The sequence below is a fragment of the Lactuca saligna genome, chromosome 2 (assembly GCF_052625555.1).
Source record: "Lactuca saligna cultivar CGN05327 chromosome 2, ASM5262555v1, whole genome shotgun sequence".
Taxonomy (NCBI): domain Eukaryota; kingdom Viridiplantae; phylum Streptophyta; class Magnoliopsida; order Asterales; family Asteraceae; genus Lactuca; species Lactuca saligna.
Window position 1 is genome coordinate 30548273 of NC_136418.1, and position 16724 is coordinate 30564996.

The window sequence follows — 16724 nt, forward strand, 5'->3', positions numbered from 1 at the left end:
ACCGCTAGTAAGTAAGGTACGTTCTATCGAAAACCCTGGCTACCGCCAGTAAGTGAGGTACGCTCGATTTGAAAACCCTGGCTACCGCCAGTAAGTAAGATATGTTCTATTGAAAAACCCTGGCTACCGCAAGTAAGTAAGGTAGTTTTATTACTTAAAATAAAACTAAAGGTTGTGTCCTTGGAATACACTCCAGTAAGTTCATAGGTAGTTTTATTAATTAAAATACAACTATTGAAGAAAGAAATCCCGTAAACATAGGTTAGTTTATACTTATTGTCAGTCGTATAACCATGCTAATATGATCGGTGACCTCCTTTACATTTCTTCAAGCGTCATACGATTACAAAATTTGTCACCCTAGGCATGTCTGCCTAACTATAGCTAAATGTTCAGGTGTGGAATTGTCGGTCCCGAATAGAGCTATTCACAAATTTCATGCTCTCCCTCCAGGAGACTCTGGTTATATTTAAAGGTGCGGATTTACTTATACCCCGAAGGGCATAACGAAGATAGGTCTCATGATCCTGTATCAACTAGTTTACGTGTAGTTCGGTTATTCTCGAGTTTGAAATCGTTGGTCAACGGTGTAGAGTATAAATAATTATACACAAAATAGTTATTTAGCAAGATACTCTTGGTATCTGTAGATAATAATGGATAAACTAAATCTGTCATAGTGTATGTGTTTGCATCTCTAAAACCAATAAAGAATTCCCCAAACTATACCTATTATAGTTTGACTGGTATGTTATGTTCATGAATTTTTCTGAAAACTATGCAATTATGTTTAGAAAGCGTCCCTTATGCTCCGCATAATACAAAAGGGTTAAATTATGTAAAATTTTGATGTAAAACCGTTGTAATTGAATCTGTTTTTAACTTGTGAAAACTTTTATGTTTGGCTTGTATCCCCCCTGAAAACGTTATAAAAACTTATAAAAGCATAGGGGTATGAAATCACAGTTGGCTGGATGCAAAGGATTGAATTGGGCGATCCTTGAGTTGATGTACGATGCACTTAATGAAATCTGAATATCAAATATATACATATATGTATCTAAATTAGTGATTTTGTTAGATAAAGTGTTTGATAAACACTTGGTTTCGGTTAAGGAATGTTATCGGGACTTGGTTGGTTCGAGTAAAACAGGCTTTTCTCCACTAAATGGCTACTTACGGCCGTAAAGGGGGTGTACGGATGGGAATAAGGTTTGCGGCCGTGAATGGAGTTTACGGCCGTGAACTGGGTTTACAGCCATGAACCGTGTTTGCAGTTTTTGAAGATCTGGGGGATTATGGCCGTAAACTTTAGAACAAGGTTGCTTGTTTTTGACAAAAAAGCGTTCTAGATATTCCCAAACGGCCCCAAATGACGATTTCTGGCGTTTTTCGGGTGAAACAAGGGCTTTATGGACTTTACGGTCAAGACGTTTAGAGAGAGAAAGTGGGTGTTTCCGGCCAAGAAGGTTCAAATGAGGGCGGGGGTCCTATATTTATAGTCTGTTGGAAATATTTTGATGTGATTCTCACTTGAAATGAGTTGAGTATTGATTTACATTTGCTAATAAACATTATCAGAATGTTTCAGGCTGGAAAGATCCTGAAGATTCAACAAGTGTTTGAAGAATCATATGTTGGAGCACTTGAAGTTTACTTGGAGCACTTGAAGTGAACTTGGAGAAGTTGATGTATACATGGAGCACCTGCTGTTGACATGGATCACTTGCTGAAAGCTAGTTGGATCATCATGATCTCAGATGGCAAATCTAGATCATATGTGGAGCATCAAGATATTGATGAATCATCTGGAATATTGATGGCTCATCAGAAACATTGCTGACTCATCCACAACTCTATGGCTCAACAAGAGTTGTTGGCTCAACATGAACACTTGGTGGCTCAACTCAAGTCGATGGATCAACATGATCACATTGATGACTCAACAAGGTTGCACATGACACATCATGTACAATGAAGGCACGTCTCAATGCTCAAAGGAACATGAATTTCGTCCATGACCCATCATGGACATGTGGTGGTACACCTTCAAGTTCAAGACACAGTCCAACATTCAAGAAACCACTCAACTTGGTCAACAACACTTCTGGAAGTTGGTGACATATAAGAAGACAATTGAGCAACATGATGCTCATGTTGATCATCACTTTTTCAATGTTGATCAACAAGGTTCAAGAATTATGAAGACTCATAACTTGGATGGAACCCTAACAGAATTGGAATATTCCATCCATTCTCCATTAAGTAGGGCAAAGGTGTCAAATGATGACTTAGTCATGATGACGTATCACCACCTGATTAGTCAAGCCATGTCATGGGCTTTTCCAAAGACTATAAATAGGCCCCTTGGGATCCATTATAAAGTTGATCTTCCTTGCTTATTTCAGATCATTCTGCATAATTGCTGTTTAGATTAGTCTTCATAGAGCCATTTTAGTGTTTTAGCTTGTCTATCATTCAAACACTTGTAACTGAATCTTGTTGAATATGAGAAACTTTTGAATCATTGATATTGAACATATAAAAAACGTTTTTATCATTAACTTTGTGATTCACAACTCTTTATTTTCCGCATTACTTGCCACTTGATGATTCTGAAAGTCTGTTTCAGTATTTTCAACACTTACACTACTCTAGACCAGGTTTACTGAATTTTTCACATTTCTTCAGTTGGTATCAGAGCTCGAGTGATCTACTTTGAGACTTATAAAACTTTTCACAAATTTTTTTTGAAGTTTCAAACTATTATCACCTGTTCTCAATGGTAAGTGTGAATCAAAACCAAAATGTTCTCTATTCCATTTCAGTTGTAAACAGTCTAGGAGCAGGAAATCGTGCACCTATCCTTATGCCTAGTGAATACACTTCTTGGGCAGATCACTTCAAGTACTACCTGGAAGGTCATGAATCTAACATATGGACCTTCATCTCCACTGGGAAACATACTCCAGAATTTTTGAAGGACATCAGAGTTCTTGAAGCTGATGTGTCTCCTGCAACCTCCAAAGTTATCTCTGGATCTGTTTCCTCTGCTGCTCAACTTCGTGACAGGAAAATCAAGAAGTTTGAGGCTAAGGCAATGCAAGTGCTGTTATCTAGAAATCCTCATGATATCTATGAGTAACTTCCCTATGAAGACAAGAGTTCACCCTTTAATGTCCGCAATGCACTCAAGAAACAATTTGAGGGAACTGACAAGATTCTTTCAAATCGGAAGAAAGCTGCATTGACAGACATGGACAACTTCAAGATGTTACCCCATGAAACTATATTTGATGCATATTCTAGGTACAACATTGTTGTCAACAGGGTGAAGAAACTCAAAGGAGAAAGATCGCAAGAGGATTTAACTCTGAAATTCTTGAACAATTTATCTCCAAAATGGGATACGGTGCATATGATCATACTGCAAACTAAATCAATCTAGACACCATGTCTCTGTTTGATTTGTATGATGAACTGTAAAAAATGAGCCAAAGGTCAACAAGCTAGCTCAAGCAACTCATTTTGATAATCAAGGACTTGCCCTGGGAAATCCAGTACCCATGGAAAATCATTCTCAAAACCTGATTGCACATCACAATCCAATCCCAAACCACTTTGTTGATCAGTTTGCCAACCAAGGATATGGAGCATATCCTCATCAAAGTTCGAGTATAGCTCAGCGATACAACCAGAATCCGTATATGTCAACTCAACAACCTCTTCAAATCGCAAATAGGTACATGGCTAATCATCAAGCTTTCATTGGAACTACAATGGAACCTCCTCAAACCAATGAGGAAAAGGAGTATGAAGAATGCTTGGCTATCCTAACCAAGTTCAATCCAAACTTCAAGAAGTTTGTGAACAAGCCAACTAGGAACTTTAAAGCACAAAGTTATTAGAAACCCCAACACTATCATCAGAACTCTGGAAACTTCCAAGGAGGAAGCAACAGTCAACAAAGCTTCAGCTATCAAAATTCAAATACTGAAAGTTACAATTCAAAGGATGAACACAATGGCTCAAGATAACAAGTTGAAGTCCCATTAAGATAATGAAGTAATCAGGTACCACAACTGTCAAGGTGAAAATCATTTTTCCAAGGATTGCAAAATGAAAACCAAGAAGGTCAAAGCCGAAGCATACTATCTTCAAAAAGCGGAGCAGATCAAGAAGTAGTTAAAAGACAAAGATTTCATGGTCATGGAAACTCCAAACATGGAAGTATGAGAAACATATGATGATGTGGATCAAGCAGAAAAAACGAAAGCTTACAAGAGATACTTATGCTTCATGGCTGATAATGACAAAGAGCCTTCTCCTCTCCATCAAAAAGTTGTTGAAAAGGTACGCTTTATGCTTTGTGATAATCATTTAACTAGTGAGCCTTTTAATGATGACATTGACCATATTTCTGAAATGATCAAAGAATATGTCACGAATGCTGAATATCGTGTCAGTTACTACAAAGATGATATGACCGATATTCAGTTCAGATTTGAAGAACTAAGATGTCATATGGCTAAGTTAGAAAATGACCTTGCAATAAAAACCGAGGCACATCTTACGTCAGTAGAACAATAAGAAATTGTATTGAATCAACATGCTATTATTGCAAAAGACAATCGTGAGATGTATGCCCAAATCAATACAAAAATCAATAGTTATAAGGCATCCAAAACCCTTCTTGAACATAACTCACATGCTATATTTAAGGGACCAAAACCATCATGGATCAAATAGGGTCTCAATACACAACCAGAGTTATTAGCATGTGATTCAAGTCTCTTCACCAGAGACAATGAGGATCATGAAGAGGTGGTAACTTGCAGTCCCGATGTAATTGCCACTTCATCCTCAAGCATCCCTTTGGAAGTCACTGTTGGATAAGGTGTCTAAGTCCATAACTATTTCTGGTATGTACTTGACCCGACCCGGCATGGTCCATTTGGGTTGCATGGCACCATGCAATTGGATAGACTAAATGAGAGAAATAACACTTGGAGATTATTAATATATTATAAGTTCTAATATATTAATAATATTATTTGATTAGTTTGATCAAGAATTAATTTAGAATTAATTAAGTGATCAAAAGATAACTAATTAAATATATGGGTTGATTAAGTAAATCATCCATATCTTGTATAGTGGGCTAAAAGGCTCCATGGATCATCAAGTTGGGTTCCACCCATAGGATGCTCCATGGATGCTCCATGGGAGTTACAAACCCATGGGTCATGGAAATGAAGAGTCATGACACATTAGGGTTTAACCCTAGGTGTGTCAACACTATATAAGTAACATGATCTCCTCCCAAATCGGTTACACTAAGAATATAGAGGGCTTGGCCGATTTTGTGAAGTGAGTATACTCTCATAAGTTCTTCCAAGAGCATTTGGTGTTGTGTGAAGCATTTGAGGCATCACACTTGGGGTGCTAGGCTCACAAGGTTTCAAGGAACACAAGCAACAACAAGGTAAGTTATTCTATCTATACTTTATGTTAAAATTGTTCCCCATGTATGCTAGATAGGAATATAACCTTGGAAATCAACTTTGCATGACAAATTAGACAAACATAGATCCAAGGTTATAAGGGTTGCATGTACACTTAGGAAGTGTTAGAATGCTCAAAACCCATCAGTGGTATCAGAGACTAGGCTTGCTTGTTCTTATTTGTGCTTAAAAGTTGAAAACAGAATCGGAAATTTGCTGTCTGCGAATGGACTCGTCGAGTCTATAGGGGGGACTCGTCGAGTCCATGAGTATCTTCAACTAACTCGGCGAGTCATGTTCATGCACTCGGCGATTAGGGTCGAATGAGTGCAGAATTTCGATTCAGTTGCTGGAAAATGAATTAGAAACATTACCCTAAACTGTTTTGGTAATTGTAAACTTGTTTTTTGATGGTGTAATGTCTTTGCTAATTCATTTACAACAACTAGTTATCAAAATTACAAAGTTTTATGTAATTTTTGATTGTGTTCATATTCATGTTCTTGTTCTTATGATGTTTTAGATGATCATAGGAATTATTTGTAACCTATTTGGTAGTTTAATTCTTGATCATAATGTGTTTTAATGGAGTCCATAACTTATCCTTAAGTTATGGAAAACCAAGAGTCACACTTGAGTTAAAACCATTAAGAAAACACAAGAGTTATAAAAATGAAGAGTCTTCATTTTATTACTCTATTAAACTCATAAGTTACAAGAAATGAAAAGTTTTGAAAGTTACAAAACTTGCCCTCAAGTTTTGGAACAAGTAAAGTTAAGTTAAAACTTTAAGTTCCAACCCCTAGAATTTTAAAAGTTAAAATTCAACCCTTATACTTATATTATGATAATTTAATAATTATATATATATGTATAAGAATAAAGTCGTCTTACCGCTAGTACGCCTCATTCACGAAGCCGGTCTATAAGGTGGGTATAAGGTTGTTGCCTATAAAATGGTGACTTAATGGGTGAATATTCTCACCCACCGTTTGCTTGACTGGTGGAGGGTCGTTAGCCGAACGGGTAAGACAAGGACTTATAAATTCTCATTCAAAGTATGATGAATATAATAAAGTAACTAAACGTTTATTAAATTCCCAATCTTAGTTACTTTAGGAAAAATGTGAATAAGGTGCTAATCCATGAAATTACACTTTACACTTTGTCTCAGTCGTTGGTGGAGCGTGTGTGGTTAACCGGCACACTAACCTGGACTTAACAAGGTAGGTAAAGGGTGACTTAAGGTTTATTATAGTATCGGTGGAGCGTGTGTGGTTTACCGGCACATCGATTGAGTGATAAACTTTAAGGGTACCAAGTGATTTGCATGGTTACTTCACACCTCGTTTTGTGATCCTCGGCATCCCAGTCACAAAACCTGGAGGGCACTCCCGAGATTGAAACATGCCTTTGAAAAGTTCATTGGATCTCAAAGAATCTAGGAATTTCTAAAACCAATAAAAACTAAATATTTAATATTTTGGTTTTCGTGGTGGAAATTGGTGAATCGTCATTCACCTACCTTTCAAATATGGTATAGCTTAGATTACGGCATACCTCTTCTAAGTTATATTATATTGTGATTGGATCCTAGCCTTAATATTACATTTGGGTGTTTTATTAAGGACTCTCTTAAATCTAAACTAAACTTGTTCTTCTTTTTCAGATGTCTTCAAATAATGCTTCTGGCTCGAATCCTAATGGCTCCTTTACTCTTATGAGTCTGTGCGGAAAAGTCACCTTTGATGGATCCAACTTCAATAAGTGGATCAGAAACATCAGGATGATTACCCGCTACGAGGACAAAGAATATGTCCTTGACAAGGAGCTTAAGGAAATTGACGAGTCCACTGCAACTCCCTAGGAGATCGCTGACTTTCATACTCATGAAAGAGATGCAACCAAGGTGGCTTGCATCATGTTAGCCACCATGATAGCTGAACTCCAAAAGTCTTATGAAGATTTCTACCCTTATGAAATGCACCAAGATTTGATGGAAAGATACCATCAAAGTGCACGACAAGAGAGGTACGAAGTCATCTGCTCCATGATAACAACCATGATGAAGGACGGAGAGTCTGTCACGAGCCACATGCAGAAAATGCAAAGGTATGTGGATCGTTTGCTGAAGCTCAATGTGAACTTCCCTGAGGAGCTTGCAATAGATATCATTTTGCACTCCTTACCATCGTGCTATGATCAATTCCGCATGACATATCACATGAACAAGGAAGAGGTCACCCTCAGCAAACTTCAGGGACTTCTCAAGACCGCAGAAACAGGTCTTAAGGGGAAGTCGGTTCCTATCACTCCTACTACAGACTCAACTCCGGTCTTGGAAATCGGGCAAAGTCGAGGGAGGAAGAGAAAGAGATCTTCAAAGGGTACCAAGGCTCGGACCCTTGATGGCTCTTCTTCAAGTGGAACCAAGAAAGGTTTCATTACTCCTTCTTCTGACCCAAAAGAGGCTGAATGCTTCTATTGCCATGAAAAAGCTCATTGGAAGCGGAACTGCCCAAAGTACCAGCAAGATGTGAAGGATGGGAAAGTCAAACCCAACCATGCAGGTATTTTCACTATCATTTCTAATAACTCACCCCATTCGAAATCTTGGGTCCTTGATACAGGTTGCGGTATTCATATTTGTTGTGACTTGCAGGGACTAGGAAGAAGTGAGAATGTGGAGCAAGGAAAATAAACTTAATCATGGGGAATAGGAAAGTTACACCTGTCACCAAGATTGGAGTTTATACTTTATCGCTAAGTAGTGGGTTAAATTTAGATTTGAATAAATGTTGTTATTCGCCAGAAATGGCAAGAAATATTATTTCCTTTCATGCATTGTACAAACAAGGTTTCACCTTTTCGTTTGATAATGAAGTTGGTTCGATTAATGCTTTCTTTAATAATGTACTTTATTTTAAAGCATTACCTTGTGATGGTGTGTATGAAGCTGTATCTATTGTAGATAACTTAGGAAATAATGTTTTGTGTATTGATTCTACTAATAATAATAACTTGGATAAAGCATCATTATGGCATTGTCATCTTGGACATATAAGCAAGAAACGCATAGGCCAACTCCAAAAGGATGGAGTCTTGGAGTCGTTTGACCTAAAGTCAAACGATAGTTGCGAATCATGCTTACTTGGAAAAATGACAAAGTCACCCTTCACAGGCTCGTGTGAAAGGGGTGAAGGTTTGTTGGACCTTATACACACGGATGTGTGTGGGCCATTCAAACATGCCACAAGGGATGCTAATCGTTATTATTTGACTTTTACTGATGATTACAGTAGATATGGATATGTCTACTTAATCAAGCATAAGTCAGAGACTTTCGAGAAGTTTAAGGAATTTAAACAGGAAGTCGAGAATCAATTGGGCAGGAACATTAAGATGCTTCGATCCGATCGGGGCGGTGAGTATCTTAGTTCAGAGTTCCTCGACTATCTAAGGGAATGTGGGATTGTCTCACAATTGACACCTCCCAGGACACTGCAGTTGAATGGTGTGGCTGAGAGGCGTAATCGAACCTTGTTGGACATGGTTCGTTCCATGATGAGTCGAGCTTCGCTACCAATCTCATTCTGGGGGTATGCCTTAGAGACTGCCGCCCAAATCCTCAATCTAGTCCCTACAAAGAAAGTTGCCAAAACTCCTCACGAGATGTGGACTGGTAAAGTACCTAAACTAGACCACATCAAGATTTGGGACTGCGAGGATTTCGTGAGACGCGATACTCATGATAAGCTCGAACCCCGAAGCGAGAGGTGTATTTTCATCGGCTACCCACAACAATCCTTTGGTTACCTCTTCTACAGACCTAGTGACAATGTGGTCTTTGTAGCAAGAAGAGGAGTCTTTCGAGAAAGAGAGTTTATAAGCCAAGGAGACAGTGGGAGTCAAGTTGATCTTGAAGAAATTCAAGAGTCAAGTGGTGAAGGAACTTCAAACTCTAGCCCTCAACTTGAGGAGGAAACTCCTGTTGAGCCAATTGACGAATCTGTACCTCTGAGGTGTTCCACGAGAGTTAGGAGTGCACCTGAGCATTACTATGGATTCCATATTACTGCAGAAGGTGAGACACTTATTAGTGATGAGACACTAGTAAGTCAAGATGACCCTAACAGCAATGAGGAAGCCATGGCGGGCCCCGAGTCTGCCAAATGGAAAGAGGCTATGGATAGCGAGATACAATCCATGTATGACAATCAAGTTTGGAACTTGGTTGAGAATGTACCAGGTCGAAAGACTGTAGGGTGCAAATGGGTCTTCAAGAAGAAGACCGACATGGATGGTAAAGTACACACTTATAAGGCTAGACTGGTTGCAAAGGGCTTCTCTCAAATTCCTGGAGTGGATTATGATGAGACCTTTTCTCCGGTAGCCATGATTAAGTCTATTCGGGTTCTGTTAGCCATAGCCGCATTTCATGACTATGAAATTTGGCAAATGGATGTCAAAACCGCTTTCCTTAATGGGAAGTTGGCTGAAGATGTTTACATGAGTCAGCCAGAGGGTTTTGTCAGTAACGAGTACCCTAATAGAGTGTGTAAGCTTGAGAAATCCATTTATGGATTAAAGCAAGCACCTCGCAGATGGAATCTTTGCTTTGATGAAAAGGTCAAGGAATTTGGCTTTTCTAGGAGTGAAGATGAATCTTGTGTATATGTCAAGGCTAGTGGGAGTATAGTCAGCTTTTTGGTATTGTATGTGGATGACATACTACTCATAGGAAACGACATTCCAACCCTACAGGAAGTAAAATCCTGGCTTGGAAAGTGTTTCGCTATGAAGGACCTTGGTGAAGCTGCCTATATTTTGGGGATAAGGATCTTGAGAGATCGGAGTAAAAGACTAATTGGACTTAGTCAAAGTACCTACTTGGAGAAGATTCTAAAGAGATTCAGAATGCAAGACTCCAAGAAAGGAGAGTTTCCCATCCAGAGTAACGCCAAACTGAGTAAGACACAAAGCCCTAGCACTGAGGCTGAGATAGCAGAAATGAGTCGAATACCTTATGCTTCGGTTGTAGGTTCGATCATGTATGCTATGACGTGTACTCGACCTGATGTAGCCTTTGCCTTGAGCATGGTTAGCAGGTTTCAGGGGAACCCTGGCAAGGCACACTGGACTGCGGTAAAGACTATTCTCAAGTACCTACGAAGGACTAAGGACTGGGTCCTTACCCTCGGTGGGAGTAATGACTTGAGAGTTGTAGGGTACAGTGATGCTAGCTTCCAGACTGATAGGGATAACTTCCGCTCTCAATCGGGCTGGGTCTTTACCCTAAATGGAGGAGCAATTTCTTGGAAGAGTTCCAAGCAAGAGACAGTGGCAGATTCTACTTGTGAATCAGAGTATATTGCAGTTAGCGAAGCGGCAAAGGAGGCGTTATGGCTGAGGAACTTCATTGGAGACCTTGGAGTTGTACCAGCTATTAAAGAGCCGATGGGAATTTTCTGTGATAGTGAAAGTGCTGTTGCCTTAGCCAAGGAACCAAGGGATCACGGGAGATCCAGACACATCGACAGAAAATACCATTTCATCAGACATCGGATCAAAGAAGGACTCCTCGTGGCAAAGAGGGTATCATCGGATGAGAACCCAGCAGATCCCCTCACGAAGGGACTGACTCGGGTTAAGCATCTCCAGCATGCTCGGAGCATAGGGCTGAAGGATGATATTAGATTTAGTAGTTAGATAATCTCGATATTTGTAAAGTGTAATTGACATTTGATGATGAATAAAAGTGTTTTATTTATGAGTAAAGTGTTGCTATCTCTTGTCGATCGTTTACTATATTTCTTTTGCATGTTTTGACTTCCAGAATAATTTTGTTTGGTATAACATATTATTCAAACCTCCACAGTCGGTCATATGTCGGAAGTAGGTATGAATCAAGACTGTCATGTTTGATTGTAGAGGTCTGGGACAAGGCTACAACAATCATGAGTGCTCATAAGTTCTGAGCATTGGACTCAACCCACGCTCACTGGAATCACTTCATGGAATTCTATCTCGAGTGATCGTGAGACGGTAATATCATATAAGTCTTTAAACCTAGAGATATGATTTGTTACTTACAAGTTGGTTAGGCATTGATTGTACGAAAAACGCATTGGTAACTCGATGTTATAAAATCGTGCTCTTATGTGTAATTCAATGAGTAGTAGAACAAACATATGAGTCGAAGTTTATCTGTTCCTTCTTGGATTAGAAGCTGATATCTGGGCCCCTCGATGATTTTGTTTTGACCTATGTACCGGGCCCGGTCAGAACTAAATTGATGTGTTCAATAAAGTTCTTTGTCAAACAAATCGGAAATCGGGAAACAAATGTTGGACAATAAGTAAGACATTGTTCCATGTATTTGTCCGACTGATATCTAGAACAGAGGATTATATGATCACTTATCTTAAATGGCATACCATCATCTTCTCAGTTTCGAGAAACCTTGTAAAGAGCTACGATTGCCGATCGGTTCCTGAAGTCATACTTGCAGTAATAGTTACTAGACTTATCCAAGTGGGAGACTGTTGGATAAGGTGTCTAAGTCCATAACTATTTCTGGTATGTACTTGACCCGACCCGGCATGGTCCATTTGGGTTGCATGGCACCATGCAATTGGATAGACTAAATGAGAGAAATAACGCTTGGAGATTATTAATATATTATAAGTTCTAATATATTAATAATATTATTTGATTAGTTTGATCAAGAATTAATTTAGAATTAATTAAGTGATCAAAAGATAACTAATTAAATATATGGGTTGATTAAGTAAATCATCCATATCTTGTATAGTGGGTTAAAAGGCTCCATGGATCATCAAGTTGGGTTCCACCCATAGGATGCTCCATGGGAGTTACAAACCCATGGGTCATGGAAATGAAGAGTCATGACACATTAGGGTTTAACCCTAGATGTGTCAACACTATATAAGTAATATGATCTCCTCCCAAATCGGCTCTACACTAAGAAACAGAGGGCTTGGCCGATTTTGTGAAGTGAGTATTCTCTCATAAGTTCTTCCAAGAGCATTTGGTGTTGTGTGAAGCATTTGAGGCATCACACTTGGGGTGCTAGGCTCACAAGGTTTCAAGGAACACAAGCAACAACAAGGTAAGTTATTCGATCTATACTTTATGTTAAAGTTGTTCCCCATGTATGCTAGATAGGAATATAACCTTGGAAATCAACTTTGCATGACAAATTAGACAAACATAGATCCAAGGTTATTAGGGTTGCATGTACACTTAGGAAGTGTTAGAATGCTCAAAACCCATCGATACTCTAGAGACCTTTTGCTCCAATCAAAATCTCTTCACCCAGTCCTAAACCACAGGAGACAATTGTAAAGCCAACTGTGTCTCTAAAGATAAGGGAAAAGGAAAATTAATGTCTCTAAAGAACATGGTCTAACTTTAGTCCATCCTTCAAAACCCAAAGTGGTTAAGACTACAAATAATGATAAGGATAGGAAATCCAACAGAGTACCTAAGGCTAAGCCAAGCCAAGGGAAGACCAGACATACCAGTCCTCCCAAAACTTCAAGGACTCAAAGAACCTCTCCTTCCAATCATGGTTTCTCAAATTCTGGATTTCCAAACCAAACTGGAATTCACTATCAGAATAATTTTAGACCTAACAATCTTCCATATTTGTCTGAAATGATGAGACCAAGGCCTGTTCAAACCAACCCTTTCATGTATCATAATAGAAGTTACCCTATGAATTCTATTCTTGGTCTATATTGTGCTTTTTCTTCGTCCATAGGAGGGAATCACATGCTTGGGGGAAACTCTAGGTTTCTAGTGATCAATCAATTCGGGGGAAATACCCAGTTTCCCATGTTTGATCAATTTGGAATGCCTATGAACTATGGATTTCCCTCTCTAGGAATTCCTACTCAATTCACCAACTCTCCATTCTTCCCACAAACCAAACCTCAAAAGAAGACCCCTAGGAAATCAAAAACCAATGTCACAAAAAACCAAGCAAAACCCAAAGAGGTTAATGCAAAACAAGAAAAGACTGTCCCAACTCCCACAAGTCTGAAGGAAGCTAAAACTCAAGGACCCAAATCTACATGGGTACCTAAACCTTCTCTCTAACTGCATGCTTTTTGTGTCGGGGTACCGCACGACGATACATGGTATATTGATAGTGGTTGCTCCAGGCGCATGACCGAACACAAAGGATATCTCAGAGATTTCAAGATCACAACGCTAGGTCAATATGTTACTTTTGGAAAGAACATGAAGGGATAAGTTATGGGATATGGAAACATATCAAACATGAACTTTACCGTTAACTGGGTAGCATATGTAGATGATCTTAAACATAACCTTATCAGTGTTGCACAAATTTGTGACAATGATCATGAGGTTTTGTTCACCAAAATCAAGAGTTTGATTATGGATACCAACAAGCGCATTCTTGTTGATTCCCCACGAAATGGGAACATGTTTCCTCTTGATATTGAACTAATTGAGGGAACCCCAAATATTTGTATTCTTTCCAAAGTTGCCTTTGACATCAGTTGGTTGTGGCATTGAAGACTCTCCCACCTCAACTTTGGTTATATCAACAAACTCATTGGAAAGGATGTTGTGAGAGGACTACCATTGTTAAAACTTGCCAATGATATACTTTGTGCTGCCTGTGAATAAGGAAAAATTTCCAAATCTCTGCACAAATGTATAATAGAACACAATGTATCTGGACCTCTTCAGCTTATACATATTGATCTGTGTGGTCCCAATATAGTTCCTAGCTTAAGTGGTAAGAAATACATTCTTGTGATTGTGGACGACGATACGAAATTCACTTGGGTGTACTTTCTGCAAAACGAATCTGAAACCACCAATGAGCTAATCAACTTCATCCGCTACATAGAAGTTTGGGTAGGCAAGCCACTTAGAAGGCTGAGAAGTGACAATGGTGGCGGATTCAAGAACAATGCCTTAGATAGTTTTCTTGTATCCAAAGGCATCAAGCATAATTTTTCTACACCCTAAACTCCACAACAGAATGGTGTAGTTGAAAGGAAGAACATGACACTATGTGAAGCTACTCGATCAATGTTGATCTTCGCAAACCTACCATAATACTTCTGGGCTGAAGCCACAACAGCCGCCTGTTTCACTCAAAACAGATCCCTAATCAACAACAGGCTTGAAGTCACTCCTTATGAAGCAATGAACAAGAGGAAGCCCAACGTTAATTTTTTTCACATCTTTGGTTGTCGTTGCTACATCAAGAATAATAGGGATCAACTAGGGAAATTTGCACCCAAGGCTGATGAAGGTATCTTTATTGGATATTGCCTTCATGCTGCAACCTATAGAGTTCTGAACAAAAGAACCATGGTGATAGAGGAAAGTAGTGATGTCACTTTTGATGAAAGTTATGTAAGGGTTCTGGATCCAAACCACTTTGGTCCTCAAATGTTAGTGCTATTTGATAAAATGAACCAGCCATCACCTGCTAATGCTTCTGCTCCAGTCCATGCTATTGAAGTAGATTTTGATTTCCTTTTTCCAACTTAACCTTCTGCCTTTGAATCATAAAAGCTCACAAAAACAGCTTGTCCTGATATCTCTCAACCTCATCAACCATCAAAAGTATCAAGTTCCACCAAAGCTTCGGTTGAGGGGGAACCATCTTCGAATGACTCTATTCCTAAAAGTCATTCAGAATCTTTTGAACCTTCTTCCCTAACCCCCTATCAATTTGGATCAGTCATAACACCAATCACTGCAACTTTCGAGGGGGAACAACCTTTGAATGGTTCCATTCTTAAAGGTACTTTACTATCCTCCCAACCATCCATTCCATGGTTTTAGGGGGAACCCCACTCGATTGGTTCCAGTCCTTCAAGTTCCTTCACATCTACTCCATATGTTGAATTCAAGCATGCAACTGTTGAGGGGGAACCACTTGTTTCAGGTAGTTCTGGACTTTTCCAAGATGATCTTTTTGAAAGAACATTCACTTCTGACTACCCTCCTCGTCCAAGTGAACAATATAAGGTAGTTTGTACTCCTCAAATCCATAAGGAAGCTTGCCTCACAAAATGGACAAAGGATCATCTAGTCGATCAAATCATAGGCGATCTAGAGTCTGGAGTAGTGACTCGTTCAACAACCAAGAATGAATGTCTATATGCAAGTTTTCTATCCATGATAGAGCCTAAAGGAATCAAAGAGGCTTTACAAGATGCAGATTGGGTAAAAGCAATGCAAGAAGAGTTAGCTGAATTTGAACGCAACAACATGTGGGACTTAGTACCAACATCATAGGGAGTATTAGTTGTTGGTTCACGACGGATCTACAGATACAAAAGTGATGTAGATGGAGTCATCATTAGGAACAAAGCTAGACTGGTTGTCAAAGGCTACTCGCAACAAGAAGGCATAGACTATGATGAAACCTTTGCACCTGTTGCAAGGATAAAAGCCATTAGGATTTTCTTGGCATTTGCTGCACACAAGAATTTTATGGTCTACCAGATGAACGTGTAGTGTGCATTCTTAAATGGCAAAATCGATAGGGATGTATATGTTCAATAACCTCCTTAATTTGAAGATCCAAAGTTCCCCAACCATTGCTATAAGCTTTAAAAGGCTGTATATGGATTGAAGCAAGCTCCAAGAGCATGGTATGGTACACTATCCAAATTCTTGGAAGAATCCAAATTTCAAAGAGGTTCTATCGATCCCACTCTCTTTAGGAAAATCCACAATAATCATCTGATCGTCGTGCAAATCTATGTCGACGACATCATATTCGGTTCAACCAGCAATGATCTTAGTGATGAGTTTGCTGAGTTGATGAAAAGTAACTTTAGAATGAGTATGATGGGTGAGCTAAACTACTTCCTAGGTCTACAAGTTCATCAATCTCCTAAGGGAATCTTCATTGGTCAAGAGAAGTACATCAAAAATCTGTTGAAGAGATACTCCATGGAGTACGCATCAACTGCAAAGACACCAATATCTACTTCCTACAAGCTCGATTCAGACCTTGATGGAAAATCTGTAGATCAAAATCACTATAGAGGAATGATTGGCTCACTACTGTATCTTATAGCTAGTCGACCAGACATCATGTTTTCAACATGTCTGTGTGCACGCTTTCAAGACAATCCAAAGGAATCACACATATCTGAAAGGAACTGCCTCTCTGGGTCTATTCTATCCTGCTAA

At 39.1% G+C, this 16724-nt stretch overlaps 1 protein-coding gene across 1 annotated transcript; it reads left to right on the top strand.

Annotated features, from left to right (window-relative positions):
- The first annotated feature begins 13787 nt into the window (after window positions 1-13787).
- On the top strand, window positions 13788-16724 carry LOC145029628 (uncharacterized). Its single transcript, XM_078978123.1, has 5 exons — window positions 13788-14025; window positions 14284-14495; window positions 14778-15035; window positions 15363-15803; window positions 16161-16724. The coding sequence occupies exons 1-5, from the start codon at window positions 13788-13790 to the stop codon at window positions 16722-16724; spliced, it is 1713 nt and encodes a 570-aa protein (XP_078834249.1).

Excerpts from the sequence above, each read along its gene's own strand:
- LOC145029628 (XM_078978123.1), top strand. The coding sequence starts at position 13,788 with ATGGGATATGGAAACATATCAAACATGAACTTTACCGTTAACTGGGTA. Across the intron at positions 15,036-15,362 it reads CTCCAGTCCATGCTATTGAA|GGGGAACCCCACTCGATTGG; the intron begins GTAGATTTTGAT and ends CCATGGTTTTAG. Across the intron at positions 15,804-16,160 it reads GCAACAACATGTGGGACTTA|CAAGCTCCAAGAGCATGGTA; the intron begins GTACCAACATCA and ends TATGGATTGAAG.